The sequence below is a fragment of the Chiloscyllium plagiosum genome, chromosome 12, assembly GCF_004010195.1.
Source record: "Chiloscyllium plagiosum isolate BGI_BamShark_2017 chromosome 12, ASM401019v2, whole genome shotgun sequence".
Taxonomy (NCBI): Eukaryota; Metazoa; Chordata; class Chondrichthyes; order Orectolobiformes; family Hemiscylliidae; genus Chiloscyllium; species Chiloscyllium plagiosum.
The window spans coordinates 59,916,135-59,930,403 of record NC_057721.1 but is presented as its reverse complement, the minus strand read 5'-3'; the positions used below and the strand labels follow the sequence as shown (position 1 = coordinate 59,930,403).

The 14,269-nt window shown below is 41.0% G+C and overlaps 1 protein-coding gene across 3 annotated transcripts in view; it reads right to left on the bottom strand.

The window, feature by feature from the left end:
• The window catches only part of epha3 (eph receptor A3), a 244,779-nt gene that overhangs the window by 99,015 nt on the left and 131,495 nt on the right, over positions 1 to 14,269 (bottom strand). For all 3 annotated transcript variants that reach the window (XM_043701195.1, XM_043701197.1, XM_043701196.1), the window contains exon 4: positions 2,090 to 2,245. In XM_043701195.1, the coding sequence (XP_043557130.1) occupies positions 2,090 to 2,245 (156 nt within the window). The remainder of the gene's footprint in view (positions 1 to 2,089; positions 2,246 to 14,269) is intronic.

Sequence of the window (14,269 nt, the reverse complement as noted above, 5' to 3'; positions counted from 1 at the left end):
AACATCACCACTTGACATTATCATTATGATCATAGAATTCCCTGCTATCAACATTCTAGGGATTACCTTTTGACCAGGAATTGAATTGGACTAAAAAGCTTCCTGGCTGGTCAAAGTCTGTCCACCATTTGTAATGTGACAGAATACTTTTCACTTGCCTGGATAAGTGAATAGAATCCCTGCATTGTGGAAACAGGCCCTTCAGCCCAACGCGTTCTCACTGTCTCACCTGGACCGATTCTTCTCCATTTACCCCTGACTAATGCATCTAACCTACACATCCCTGAACACTATGGGCAGTTTAGCATGGCCAAGTCACTTAACTTGCACATCTTTGGACTGTGGGAGGAAACCCACGCAGACACGGGGAGAATGTGCAAACTTCACACAGACAGTTGCCCGAGGCTGGAATCGAATCTGAGTTCCTGGTGCTATGAGGCAGCAGTGCTAACCACTGAGCTACCATGCCGCTCCTTCAACAACACTCAAGAAGCTCAATGCCATCCAGAACAAAGCAACCAGTTTGATTGTGCACTAACACTTCCAACAGTACTTTGATCTGGTCAGCAGCAGAGTAGAAGTGTTGGACCCCAATGGCGGGATCACAGTGCTGAGAGCAAATGCTAGCACTCAGGCTCTTTCTATCAGTGTTGGCCCAGTAAATTTTTCAATCAACTTCCATCATTAATACACAGTGACAACAGTGTGTGCCATCTACTGTTACACCTCCCAAAGGTTCATTAGGCAATGCATTAGAAGGGTGGCACAGTGGTTAACTCTGCTGCCTCACGGTGCCAGGGTCCTGGGTTCAATTCCAGCCTCGGGCGACTGTCTGTGTGGAGTTTGCACATTCTCCCTGGGAGTCTGTGTGGGTTTCCTCTGGGTGCTCCAGCTTCCTCCCACAATCCAAAGATGTGCAGGTATGATGAATTGTGCATAGTGTTCAGAGATGTGTAGGTAAGGTGCATTGGTCAGGGGTAAATGTAGAGAAATAGGGTAGGGGAATGGGTCTGCGTGGGTTACTAGTTTGAAGATCGGAATGGACTTGTTGAGTCTCATGGCCTGTTTTCACACTGCAGGGATTCTATGAATATCTTCCATACTGGCAAACCCTATGACCCAGAAGGACAAAGACAGCAGCAAATACTCAGAACCATCACCTGCAAGCTCCCTTCCCAGTCCACATCACTCTGACTTCAAAATATATTGTTGTTCCTTCATGGGGCAACCTCATGGGAATCGCTCCCTCATAGCACTGGGTGTACCAACATCACATGGATGGAGTGGCTCATGATCACCTCTTGAAGGGCATCTAGGATGGACAACAGATGTTGGCCTCACCAGCAGTGCCCCCGTTTGTTTTCACCTGAACTCAACAGAGGTTTTTACACAATATTGAAAATAATGGAGGAAAGTTTAAACAAGTACCACAGAGGATGAGAAGGTCTAAATTTGAAACTGGAGAGGAGTACAGGTTTAATTGAAATTGAAGTAAGTAGTATAACTGAAATGAACAATGAGAAAGGTTATCACAGGGACAGGAAAAGTAAGAGACTAAAACATAAAAAGAAGACAAAAGAAAACTGTAGAAGGGGCATTTTCCCTTAAAAGATGGAATGGTCTCTAGCTCAACCATCCACTGTGATAAATAGTCAAAGAAATACTTTGTGATAGGCATGATAAAACCTAAATAATTTGAGGCCTTTTCTTTTATTCCTTTTGAACCTATAATGTATCGAGTTTTTTTTGTTCTGAAGGAAGACTATTAAGCTGAAATGTTAACTCTGCTTTTCTCTGTCCAAGTCTGCTGGACCTGTAGCATGTTTCCAACATTTTACCACAATTCACAGTTCCATCATCAAGATTGCTGTGGAAATATATAGAGATCTATGACCATCTAGTGAACACCCTAGTGATCAAAATAACATAAAACCATCTCTTGGCCCGGAAACGTAAGGGAAGTTTGATTACAAATCACAGCAAAGGCTGACCGCCTTCCTTGTATGGTCAATTTCTTCCCATATGGTCAAGTGTTGAGGGCAAACCATGTCACCAAGTAACAAAGTAACAGAGAAAAATTAATACTCACTCGTGCAAGCCATGGAGATGGGATCTTTATGTGCTCTGAAGTAATTCCTGTCACAGTCACAGTACACAGAACCTTCTTCTTGAGCGTGGCTGTGAGGGGGGCACTTAGAACATTTAACATTTCCAGCAAAGGCTTTGTAGAACCCAGATTTACAGGCTGATGAGAAAAAAAAGGGTGTAAATTAATATTGTTTTCTGGGCATGCAATAAATGCAGCTCATCTGTTACTGGTAATGCAATTCTTTAACTGCAGATGATGAAATCCAGATGACAGACATTACACATGGAACAGAACTGAAAATATAAGGATAGAGAATAGGACTAACATCTTTTTCTAGATATTAACATATTGTTATTTGTGGGATGTCACTGTACATGAAGTAGTTGCCACATTTCCCACATTACAACCTAGCCACACTTTAACAGTCATGATGCCTGAATATTTAGAATGGCACTATATACATGCAAGTTCTTCTTGAAGTTGAGAGCTGGAATATAATTAAATGTGGCAATCTTGCTTTTAACAATGACAGGGCAGATGGTGAGATCTCTTGAAGTCCTGTTGTGTTTGGAAAAAATATGCTTAGAGTTCAGAGTAACATGTTGGGTTTTGATCAACATTTGTTTTGAGTTCCCCCGAACTGGAGTTCCTGCTGAAGTAAAAGAAAACATTTTTTTCTAGCAAGTTATTCAAGTCAAGGGTTACAACAATAAGGTTTCAAAATAGAGGTTGTGAATTTTTTACAAGGATTTTCCTGATCTACTGCTGGGTGGGGACTGGGGGGTGGGGATAGCGGTAGTGATGAAATGGCTCTGCTAGTCTCTCACTGAGGTTACAGTGGAAGACTGGCTGAGCAATTATACACTTTCAGGACCATAGGATTTAATGTGAAATCCTGAGACACTGATCACTCCTACATAGGAGCCAATTTTTCAAAGGTCTTGTTTAGATTGGGGAATGGTCTGGAAGACCAACAAAAGGGGGAACAAATCGTCTGCTTCCTAGCTTTTTTTTAATTCATGGAACATGAGTATCGCTGCCTAGGCTAGCATTTATTACCCATCCCTAATTGACCAGAGGGCAGTGAAGACTCAACCACATTGCTGTGGGTCTGGAGTCAAATGTACGCTAAACCAGGTAAAGATGGCAGTTTCCTACCCCAAAGGTCATTAGTGAACCAGGTGGGTTTTTCCTGACAATTGACAATAGTTTCGTGGTCATCATTAGATTCTTAATTGCAGATTTATTTTGAGATTGAATTCAAATTCCGCCATCTGCAGTGGCAGGATTAAAACCCGAGTCACCAGAGCATTATCTGGATCTCAGGATTAACAACCCAGAGATAATACCAACAAGTCACTGCCTCCCTATATGAGCTACCTAAGATCTGGCAGATTCAAGATAGTGTCTTCAAATGGACAGCTAGTGTTCTTGCTTATTCCGTTATTTAAATTCTTATGTGTTTTTGTACTGATAGGAATACCCATGTTTGACGTATCTTCTCCTGTGTTTCGGCTCCCATCACAGAAAGTCCGAACCAAACCATTCTCATTCCCCTGCAATAAACAAATGAAATGTTCTTCTGTTTTTGTGGGGTTAGGAGAATCTGAGGCTGGCAGTAGTTCAACCTCTCCGCTCCTTTACTGAACTCGAAGCCCCTGGTCTCAAGTTGTAAGACTTGACCACAAAGGTTGTTCAAGCCCCTCAAGGATGTGATCACAAACAGGCTGCTCCATCACAGGAAGAACAGGTAGATGAAGGCCCATAGGATACTTGCTTTTAAAGGCTAAGGCATTAAATACAAGGCAGTTATGATAGAGTTGACTATAACATCAGCAAGGCAAAAGCTGGGGTAATGTGTGCAGTTCTGGTCACCACACTGTTTGAAGAACGCGACTGTACTAAAGAGGTTGCGGGAGATGTTCACCAGGATGATGCCTGGCCTGGAGAGATTCAGCTATGAAGAGGGATTAGATATTTTAGAGGTCTTTCCCTTAGACTAGAGAAGACTGGGGTTGGGGAGGTTCCTGATTGAGGTACAAGTAATTATGAAGGGCATTGACAGGATAATTAAGGGAGAAATGTTTTGTCTTCATAAGGGGTCATTAATAAAGGGCACAGTGTTCAGGTAAGAAGCAGGAGAATTGGAGAGGATTTGAGGAGAAAATGTTTCACCAGAGTTTGGGTATCTGGAACTCACTGAGTGGTACAGGTGGGAACCCTCAAGATATTTAAGGAATAATTAGATGAGCACTTCAAATGCTGTAGCATACAAGGCTATGGGCCAAATGCTGCAAAATGGGATTTGCGTAGTTAGATGCTTAATGACTGGCATCGATATGATGGGCCAAGCGGTGGTTTCTCATACTCTAAAAACTTCTGTGACTCTATAACCTTCATCACCCAATTCATTACCACAGCTAACCTAAACGTCTCCATAGTTACAAAATGGTCATAACGTGTGCAGTTGAAGATACCTACTCTCTCACATCGAAACCAATCCAATCTGTAAAACGCATCTTTGTATTTTATATGTCCTATCAGACAGAACCTTTGGCCTGTTTTTTCAGTGGAAAGCCTACACATTCGTCCTTTATACTCTCTAAACTGGACTTCTGATCTAATTACCAGAATTAGAATTAAGTGTATATGATCATATTCCTTTGTATTCTGAAAGAAATGCCATAACTTGAAATTTATTTTTTCTGTTGAGGCATTCAGGATATTTGAGGCTGCCATCTTGGCCATTCATCAGCCGAGGTAAAATTTTAAAAAGCCACATTTGAGTTTAATACAGTCCCTTTTATGTAAACACATCTTTATGCTTAATGCCTTCATTGTTAGATGGAGGTATTCATCATAATCTGACTTGATACATGAGTTTGATCTATCTCAATAGATTGACCTAAAAACCTTTCACTGTCAGGATTTTTTTGTGCTCAGCTTTTGGAAAGTTGATAGACTGAGAACACACAAAAGGAATGTGGCATTACTAATGGCTCTGCATCACTTGAGTGCAGGGAGTAAAAGCATCTCCTGAAGTGGGTCACAGTGCAATATGAATTCCAGGTACCACCTTTTTTACATTGCTGTGGCAGCCAGAAGGGAAGCTGCTTCACCTGGACTGCTGGCTAAGAACTGAGGCACAAATCGCACTTGGAATGATCACTATATCAATGAGGAACACATGATCTGAATTTGGTTAAAAAAAAACATGCTGTGCAATTAACAGAATTCCTGACAGACTGGAGTGTGAACAGCACAGTTAAAAACACAGTTCCATCTTCTAATCCGTAAATTATCCATCTTAACATCTTAGCACCTTCTAAAAGCTCTGAAATGCTGACTGATTGTGCTAAAATGGATGGCAAGATACAAACCCAATGTCTGAGTGCTGCACTCAAAATGGATCTTCCTCCTTGTATAACAATAAGTTTATCCGCATCACAATTTATGAAAAAGGTCATTAACTCTTTTAGGTCTCCTGCCAGGATCTCAGGTGCACTTACAGAACTGGTGTGTAACCATAGACACATTACCACAAGAAACATTGCTGAGCAGATAGCCCACTGGCCAAGCTGTTCCTGCTGCTTAGACCATTTTGGAGGATGGACCAGAGAGAATCTAAATTGATGGCCTTCTCATGCATACCTCATCTCTTTACCATCATGAAGGAACAGCCTTCAACATCAACTGGGCATCGGGAAATACAGGAGACAGATAAACTGGATGACAAGGGTTAGCAGTAAGAAGAGAAGGAAGAGTAGGAGTTACATCAACTGCTAGTCTCCAATCTGTCAGAGTGTAACTCAGCCATGTGCTTGACATGATTATGCTTCTCATCTTCAACATACTGACTGTTGCACAGATCTTTATCAGCTTCCTTCCCAATGCTATTCATCTTCTCCCTGCTTTAGAAGTCTTGTTCACCCTTCAATCCAAATATAAATGGTAACTCAAAATTGTGAACAATAAACAAATCTATCCCACAATTCAAGTCCCTCTAGTCATAATCAGAAATACGCTAGAAAAACTAAAAAAATACACTTTTGCTAATTCTTAGTGCCCATTTCTTGTTCTCATTTACAGAGTACAGAGGTATCTAAAGTATTTCACCAGTGACCACAGCATCAGTAACTAGAAGGTTGCTATGCTCAGATTGAGGGCTGTCCAGATGGCAATGGTAGGCTACCAGTTTGTGATCCCAGTTGCAGTCTATAGTCCCTGACCCTGTATTTGGGCAGTTTGGCCAAGCTGTCCGTGTGCCATTAGAGAGGCATTGCCAGAGTAGGCAGTGGAGGAACAGCTACTTTGCTGTCCTGAGGGAGGACAGGAGGTGCCTTACTCATGGACTGACAACCACCTGCCTGGGGCTGAACAGTAGCACTGCTACAGGTCTTTAAGAGAACTGAGTGCAGGCATGATATGGCATTCTCTGTATGCACTGTAAACAGTGGCTTCCAGGATCAAGAAGGAGATTATCTGAGCTTCTACATTAACAGTACCATCTGCTATGCAAACTGCAAAAGAAGGCTGAATTATGGTACGCACCACTATGGCTTTCACAGAGTTCACCACTGAGTCCAGGTAGATGGAAAGCTCTCTCTGCTCTGTGTGAAACTTTGACACAAAGGAGCTGAACTCCTTCATGCTCTGGGATGAACTCCTTCATGCACTTGATCGCTGGCAAACTTCTTACCACACTGAACCTTTCCTGTTCATATACCCATCAGCTTTCTTCATCAAACAAAAACAGAAATTGCTGGAGAAACTCAGCAGGTATGGCAGCATCTGTGGAGAAGAAACAGAGTTCACATTTCTTCAGATGAAGCTTGAAACATTATGCTGCCAGACCTGTTGAGTTTCTCCAGAAATTTCTGATTTTGTTTGATTCTGATCCCCAGCACCCATCCTTCTGTGTTTCATTTTAGCTTTCTTCATCACCCAGATCCTTAATGTTACCCTTAAGGAGATCCCTGAACAAGATTAGTATGTGTCCATGCCCTCAACCTTTAGCATCTAATTTTTCTTCTTTTACCTTGCGGTATCTGTGACTGGTCATTTACTATGTGAAGACATTTCCTATTGCTTAACTTCGAAAGTATGCTTGATGTCGGTCTCTGAATTAGAGTTTGCTGGAATCAAACTGTATCTTCAAGAAAGTTGTGCCCTGCTCCTGAAATGGCAGAGGTTTATCATGTTTTCTATGTTGTATAAGGTAAAGGTTCTGAAAGGGTTTATGCTCATGTTGCATTAGCTCCGCCCATTCTACTGATGTCACACATAGGCTCTGAGTGGAAATAAAAGGTTCTACTCCAGCTTTTGGATGGAACAGAAGCAACGATACCAACACCCCCACCCCCCCCACAGTGATTATACCTGACCTGGTCAACATCTGAAGAGCAGAGATGGTGGAACTACATAAGTCACACCAATCACAACTGACCTCTGCTAATTATATCAACAACGACTGATTTCTGCTCATTATATCAACATAACTAATAAATATGTTCCATGCCAGAATTTATGGCAATACACAGAACATACTCATTGAATGTAAGATATTGCATGTGATCAAGAATACAATGAAACGTCTCTCGTTAACAAGAGTCTGACGGGAGCTATTGACCAGCACAAAAGGGCAGAGGATGAAAACACAAAAGACAACCAGCTCTTGGTCTCCAAAGCCGATGTATTTTTGATTATGAAGACATTATATTGAGCTTTTTGTCTTAAAGCAGACTTGAATTTTGAAGGATTGTAGAAAAAAGGTTTATTTGGATATGATTGCATTTATATCTTTTTAAATAAAAGGTCAACAAAATGCCACTGTTTTTAACCATTGCACTTCATCAAAACCAATTTGTTTCAACTAATTGCTGGATCTGTTTGCTCGAGGCCACCCTGGCTGGGTTTTATGGCTGTTCTGTGTGAACAATGTTTTGCAGACAGTTGGAAGATTTGGTTTTCGGTTTGGGGGAATCTGCTAAAGAGCAGGATAGAACATAGAACATAGAACAATACAGCACAGAACAGGCCCTTCAACCCACGATGTTGTGCTGAACATTTGTCTTAGTTTAAGCACCCATCCATGTACCTATCCAATTGCCGCTTAAAGGTCACCAATGATTCTGCCTCTGCCACTCCCACAGGCAGCGCATTCCATGCCCCCACCACTCTCTGGGTAAAGAACCTACCCCTGACATCCCCCCTACACCTTCCACCCTTCACCTTAAATTTATGTCCCCTTGTAACACTCTGTTGTACCCGAGGAAAAAGTCTCTGACTGTCTACTCTATCTATTCCCCTGATCATCTTATAAACCTCTATCAAGTCACCCCTCATCCTTCGCCGTTCCAATGAGAAAATGCCTAGCACTCTCAATCTATCCTCGTACGACCTTTCCTCCATTCCAGGTAACATCCTGGTAAATCTCCTCTGCACCCTCTCCAAAGCTTCCACATCTTTCCTAAAATGAAGCGACCAGAACTGTACACAGTACTCCAAATGTGGCCTTACCAAGGTCCTATACAGCTGCAACATCACCTCACAACTCTTGAATTCAATCCCTCTGCTAATGAACGCTAACACACCATAAGCCTTCTTACCTGAGTGGCAACTTTTAAAGATCTATGAACATAGACCCCAAGATCCCTCTGCTCCTCCACCTTACTAAGAACCTTACCGTTAACCCTGTATTCTGCATTTTTATTTGTCCTTCCAAAATGGACAACCTCACACTTGACAGGGTTGAACTCCATCTGCCACTCCTCAGCCCAGCTCTGCATCATATCTAAGTCCCTTTGCAGCCGATAACAGCCCTCCTCACTATCCACAACTCCACCAATCAACAGAGCTAATTACATATCCAGACTGGTCATAAAAGCAAGCTAATTTTTGTTTTTAAATGAAAAAGGAGATTATACGACTCCAGTGTTGCACAAACTGGTTCTTTTGGTCTTGGCACCAGCAATTTCTCTGTACCAGACAGTGGTCTGGTTCCATTGCACACTTATTATGAATCCAGTTTGAAATCTAATTGCCCACTCGAAGGTCAACTCTAAGAATTCTGAAGACTGTGTTCTGTGAGCAAGCTGTATCTGCCAAGATTCCAGAGAAATTTGTCGTATCAGATCTGTTTATATTGCCAGAATGCCAAATCAGCATTCATGTGTTCTTGCCACATTTTGCCCTTTTGTTTCTTTTAAGAAATAAAAGTGGCTATAAGTGTCTTTGTCCAAGGTGAACCTCTGCAGAAAGAAATCAATCTTTTCCCTTGAACTCATGTACATGTGTGCTCCGAGTTATTAGGAGGTAAACATTTTCAGATTACGAACTATGGGTTAACCAATTTTGCACTTGCATGGAATACGTTTTATTTTGTAATATATCAATAAGATTGTGTTCACTAAAGAAACCTGATTGATTAATCTTTTTATTCTAAATTTAGTATAGAGAACTCATCTGATTGGCCATAGCTGAAACTGGTTAAAACAATGAAAGTTATGTTGTGACCTGTGGAGTAGAGAAAACAATACACTTATCCCTTCTCAGTCGTTCCATCTAGACTATACTGCACAGAGAGTAAGCACTTTCAACAACTGACTTTTAGCAAATGGCATCCAATAAACCGGCTTAATTAATTAATCTTTAATTGGTTTCAGTCTCTGTAATTGTCTAGTCTCGGTAAGAGGTTGGAGAGGTGAGGATCTCTATGGGACCAAGTGTATAAGCGTGTTCAAGCACTCTGCATGCTTAATGTCCTGAGCCAATGGCTTCAGCAGAGGTCTCTCTCCTCATGTGTTAATTTGATTCTGAAGACAACAGATGGAGAATAAGAATTCAAGCAAATTATATTTTGTTTCAAAATTTGGCAAAAATTTACTTTCATAAAAGCAAAGTCTGGAAATGGGTTCCCCAACATGCAGAATGCAGCTGTGTTGTGAGAAACCTCTGTCTTCCCAAAACTGGAAAGTGAAGACACTAATTATGGAATGAAGCTCAAAGAGTTTTGTTAAGAAAAAATGTTTTACTCTGATCTCAATTGCAAAAAAACAACACCAAATAAAGCCAAGCAATGTTTGATCTCAGATGGAGGACTCCTGCTGCCACTCCACCCCATCAGCATTAGATACAACACATTTGGTGGCAAAATATTACATGCCTGCTGTTCATTGTATGCCCTGAGGTGGTGTAGGTAGGCATAGTGTTGTCATGGTTACAGAGCCTCTGAGTTCAGCATATGGTTGGCTACACTCAATGCTTAAAGGCACAGTGACTTTGTGAGAAGGCAGCTTGCAAATTTTCAATAGGTTTTTTTTCCAAAAACAAGAGCTCAATGCAATAAGCAAAATCCTATTTTTATTAGGCTTCCGTGTGTGACAGAAACACATCGCACTCCTTAAACAAAACAAAGATGAGGTTGTGGGGTTTGGGGGGGTCGAAGTTAATACCTTCGTCCACATAAATGTATTGCACCTTACGTTTCTTTGACCAGGCGCAGCTGAGGAGTTACTCTCCCGAAATGACATTTCAAAAGACCCTCTAGGATATAGAAGAGAAAAGTTGTTTTTTAATCAGCTTTAATACTCAAGAGGCTCTGAACATGATTTTTTTTGTACAGCAGCTGACAGGAGGCCAGGTGGTGTTATTTTCTATGTGCTGTGGAGAATATAACTAAAAGAGTAAAAAAAAATGAAACAGGAAAGAGCAGAAAGCATTCCAACGAGGAATAAAGAGCTCAGATTGCTCTTTTCTCAAGGGAGAGGCCTTATGATTGGTTTCACACTCAGTTCACTTCCCTCAGCTGTTATAGCTCTAAGTGATGTTGAAAATGAGCTATTCAGGAGCCTGTCAGGCCACCATGTCCCAACCACGGGACCCCAAACTAGTTATTTTCCTCAGTTCCAACTATTATTTAAGCTCATACACTGGATAATGCAGGAAATGTTCTTATTAGGAATTGCACCTTCAGGACTTGAGGTTATCTTAAAATGCTTTAATGCATTCAATTCCAAGCAGAAGGTTGATTTTTTTTCCTTTTCTTAAAGTGGGGATGCCAGGGTTATTGAAAAGTTTGATACACTGATGTCAGAAAAGGTAATATGAATGTTGGTATAAAGTCTATCTGAAAACATCCACTCAGCTGATGAAATACTGGCATCTTGTAGGCAGGTTATGCAGCAAGAGCCTTTTGTGCAACATTTCAATCTCCTGATGTTATACAGGAAGTTTTAAAAGAGGATTGCCACTAGGCATCATTAGTAATGCAACAACATCACAATGTCGCTCACCATGCTATTTCTCTGTGGAAAAAGTTGATTAATGCTGGTGTGGGGTGATTTACTAAGTGATAATTCCTTCAGATACATAAATGTCACTCCCCAAATGTCTCAGTTGGTAACAAGAAGCTGTAACTGAGGAATATAGATCAAAATAAATTAAGTATAATCTGCCTGTTCTGTGCAGTTAGCTGATTTTGTGTAACATTAGAGCACTACAAATGGGAGTAGTACCACTGGAGTACACAGGGGAGAACCTATCAAGAGTTTCCACTGTTTCAATGATTCTTGTTGTAAAACGTGAATCCGTGGAAGTCAGAAGAGGATGAGATTGAAATTGTATATGAAGTCCACTCCTATTGATCAAGTGACAACATTCACTGTTAAAAGTTACACTTGGGAAATATATTGAAAACATCTTCTGATGTATACAGATGCATACAGCACCTTCAAGTGAGAAGGAGAAGAATATTCAAAACCATTTAAAAAAAACACAACTTATAAGTGAAGAAATGATAAAACAATTTATAAATTAGCAGTTGTCATTCATAATGGCTTTGGGCTTGTGGCGCAACAGTAGAGTGTCTGACTCACAATCAGAAGGTTGCATGTTCAAGTCACATCAGGCTCACTGAAGCTCAATTCCTGGGGTGGCATGGTGGCTCAGTGGTTAGTACTGCTACCTCATGGCAACAGGGTCCCAGGTTTGATTCCAGCCTTGGGTGACTGTGTGTGGAGTTTGCACATTCTACTACATCTGCGTGGGTTTCCTCTGGGTGCTCCAGTTTCCTCCCACAGTCCAAAGATGTGCAGGGCAGGTGAATTGGCCTAAATTGCCTGTAGTGTTAGGTGCACTAACCAGAGGGAAATGGGTCTGGGTGGGTTACTCCTGGGACAGTTGGTGTGGACTTGTTGGGACAAAGGGCCTGTTTCAACACTGTAGGGAATCTAATCTAATCATGGCATCACAGGCTCATCTTGATTGTCAACTGGGTATGTACTTTCTTTGTGATGTTTTGATCTCCGTTAATGTCACTTCTGGATCGGTCAGATCTCTGAATGAAATCCCATTTGATGAATCATATTTTTCTTTAATTTAACATGTTGGTTATTGTCACACAAGGCTGCAGAGTTGGTTTTACCATTAAGGCAGAGGTTTACGACACAAAATGAAGAAAAAATAAAATACACCAAGCTATCTAAATTTAACAGTTTGCAAGATTTCAAAACATGCCAAAATAAAATTGCATCTTCTTTCAAACACTATCACTTTATGGTTACTCAAAGCTCTGAAGAAATTTTCTTTACTTATCAAATCCCCAAGTTGCCCCTTAGGTCCCTTTTATATCTTTCACCTCTCACCCTAAACCTATGCCCTCTCGTTCTGGACTCCCCCATCCCAGGGAAGAGATTTTGTCTATTTACCCTATCCATGACCCTCATGATTTTACAAACCTCTATAAGGTCACCCCTCAGCCTCCAGGAAAACAACCTCAGCCTATTCAACCTCTCCTATAGCTCAAATCCTTCAACCCTGGCAACATCCTTGTAAATCTTTTCTGAACCCTTTCAGTTTCACAACATCCTTCCTATCGGAAGGAGACCAGAATTGCACGCAATATTCCAACAATGGCCTAACCAATGTCCTGTACAGCCGCAACATGACCTCCCTTTACTCTGAACAATAAAGGAAAGCATACCAAATGCCTTCTTCACTATACTATCTACCTGTGACTCCATTTTCAAGGAGCTATGAACCTGTAGTCCAAGGTCTATTTGTTCAGCAACACTCCCTATGACCTTACCATTAAGTGTATAAGTCCCGCTAAGATTTGCTTTTCCAAAATGCAGCACCTCACATTCATCTAAATTAAACTCCATCTGCCACTTCTCAGCCCATTGGCCCATTTGATCAAGATCTCATTGTAATCGGAGGTAACCTTCTTTGCTGTCCACTGCACCTCCAATTTTGGTGTCATCTGCAAGCTTACTAACTATACTTCTTATGCTCACATCCAAGTCATTTAGATAAATGATGAAAAGTAGTGGACCCAGCACCGATCCTTGTGGCATGCCACTGGTAGGATAAAGTTCAAGGAAAGCAATGTTGTATAACTTTAAAACTCTCTTTCTAACAGGAGACCAGTCAAATGCTGCTTTCCACATACAGCATCACAACATAGATTAAGCTTTAATAACTTGTCAACTGGCAAAGCTGTATGGACAAGAAAATCTTTGACCAATGACTCAGCAGATAGTTTCTGACCTGGTAATAAGACTAGTGCTGTCTTTTAGCTAATATGTTGCATGATGTATCAAATACTCTGTGGAAAGCAGAACACACAGGCCTGTACAAAGACCTAGATGACAGTGTTTGACCAGTGTTAGGAGACAGGTTTGTAAGGAACGCTATAATCAAAGGCCTAATTGTTACCTGGAATTATTGCCTAAAAGAAGGTGACAGAATGGTAACAGACAGCTTCTAACCTCACACTGATAATAATCTTGTACTAATTACACAACAGAGTGATCCTCTGTAATTCTTGCAGATTCAAATTACCAGGAGCTATGTTGTTCATGCTAATTGCAAGAAGCTACTCATACATCCATTCATTCAAATCAAATGATGCTCATTTGGGCTTTCATTTAAATGGAGGAAACTTATTTTGAGTTTCTAAGTAGAATGTACCTTTTTGTTCACGTCCTTTGACATGATTGATTTTGCATAAGCAAACTTTACTTAGAATATGAATACAGAAAGCAGGGGGATAAAGCAGTACACGATTGATCATTTCTTTGAGCACTGAATTTCGGTAATACTTTGCAGGGCACAAATCTGTTTTCTGTCACTTAACAAATATAACGATGACATTCAGTACAGCTGTAGAGATGAATAATG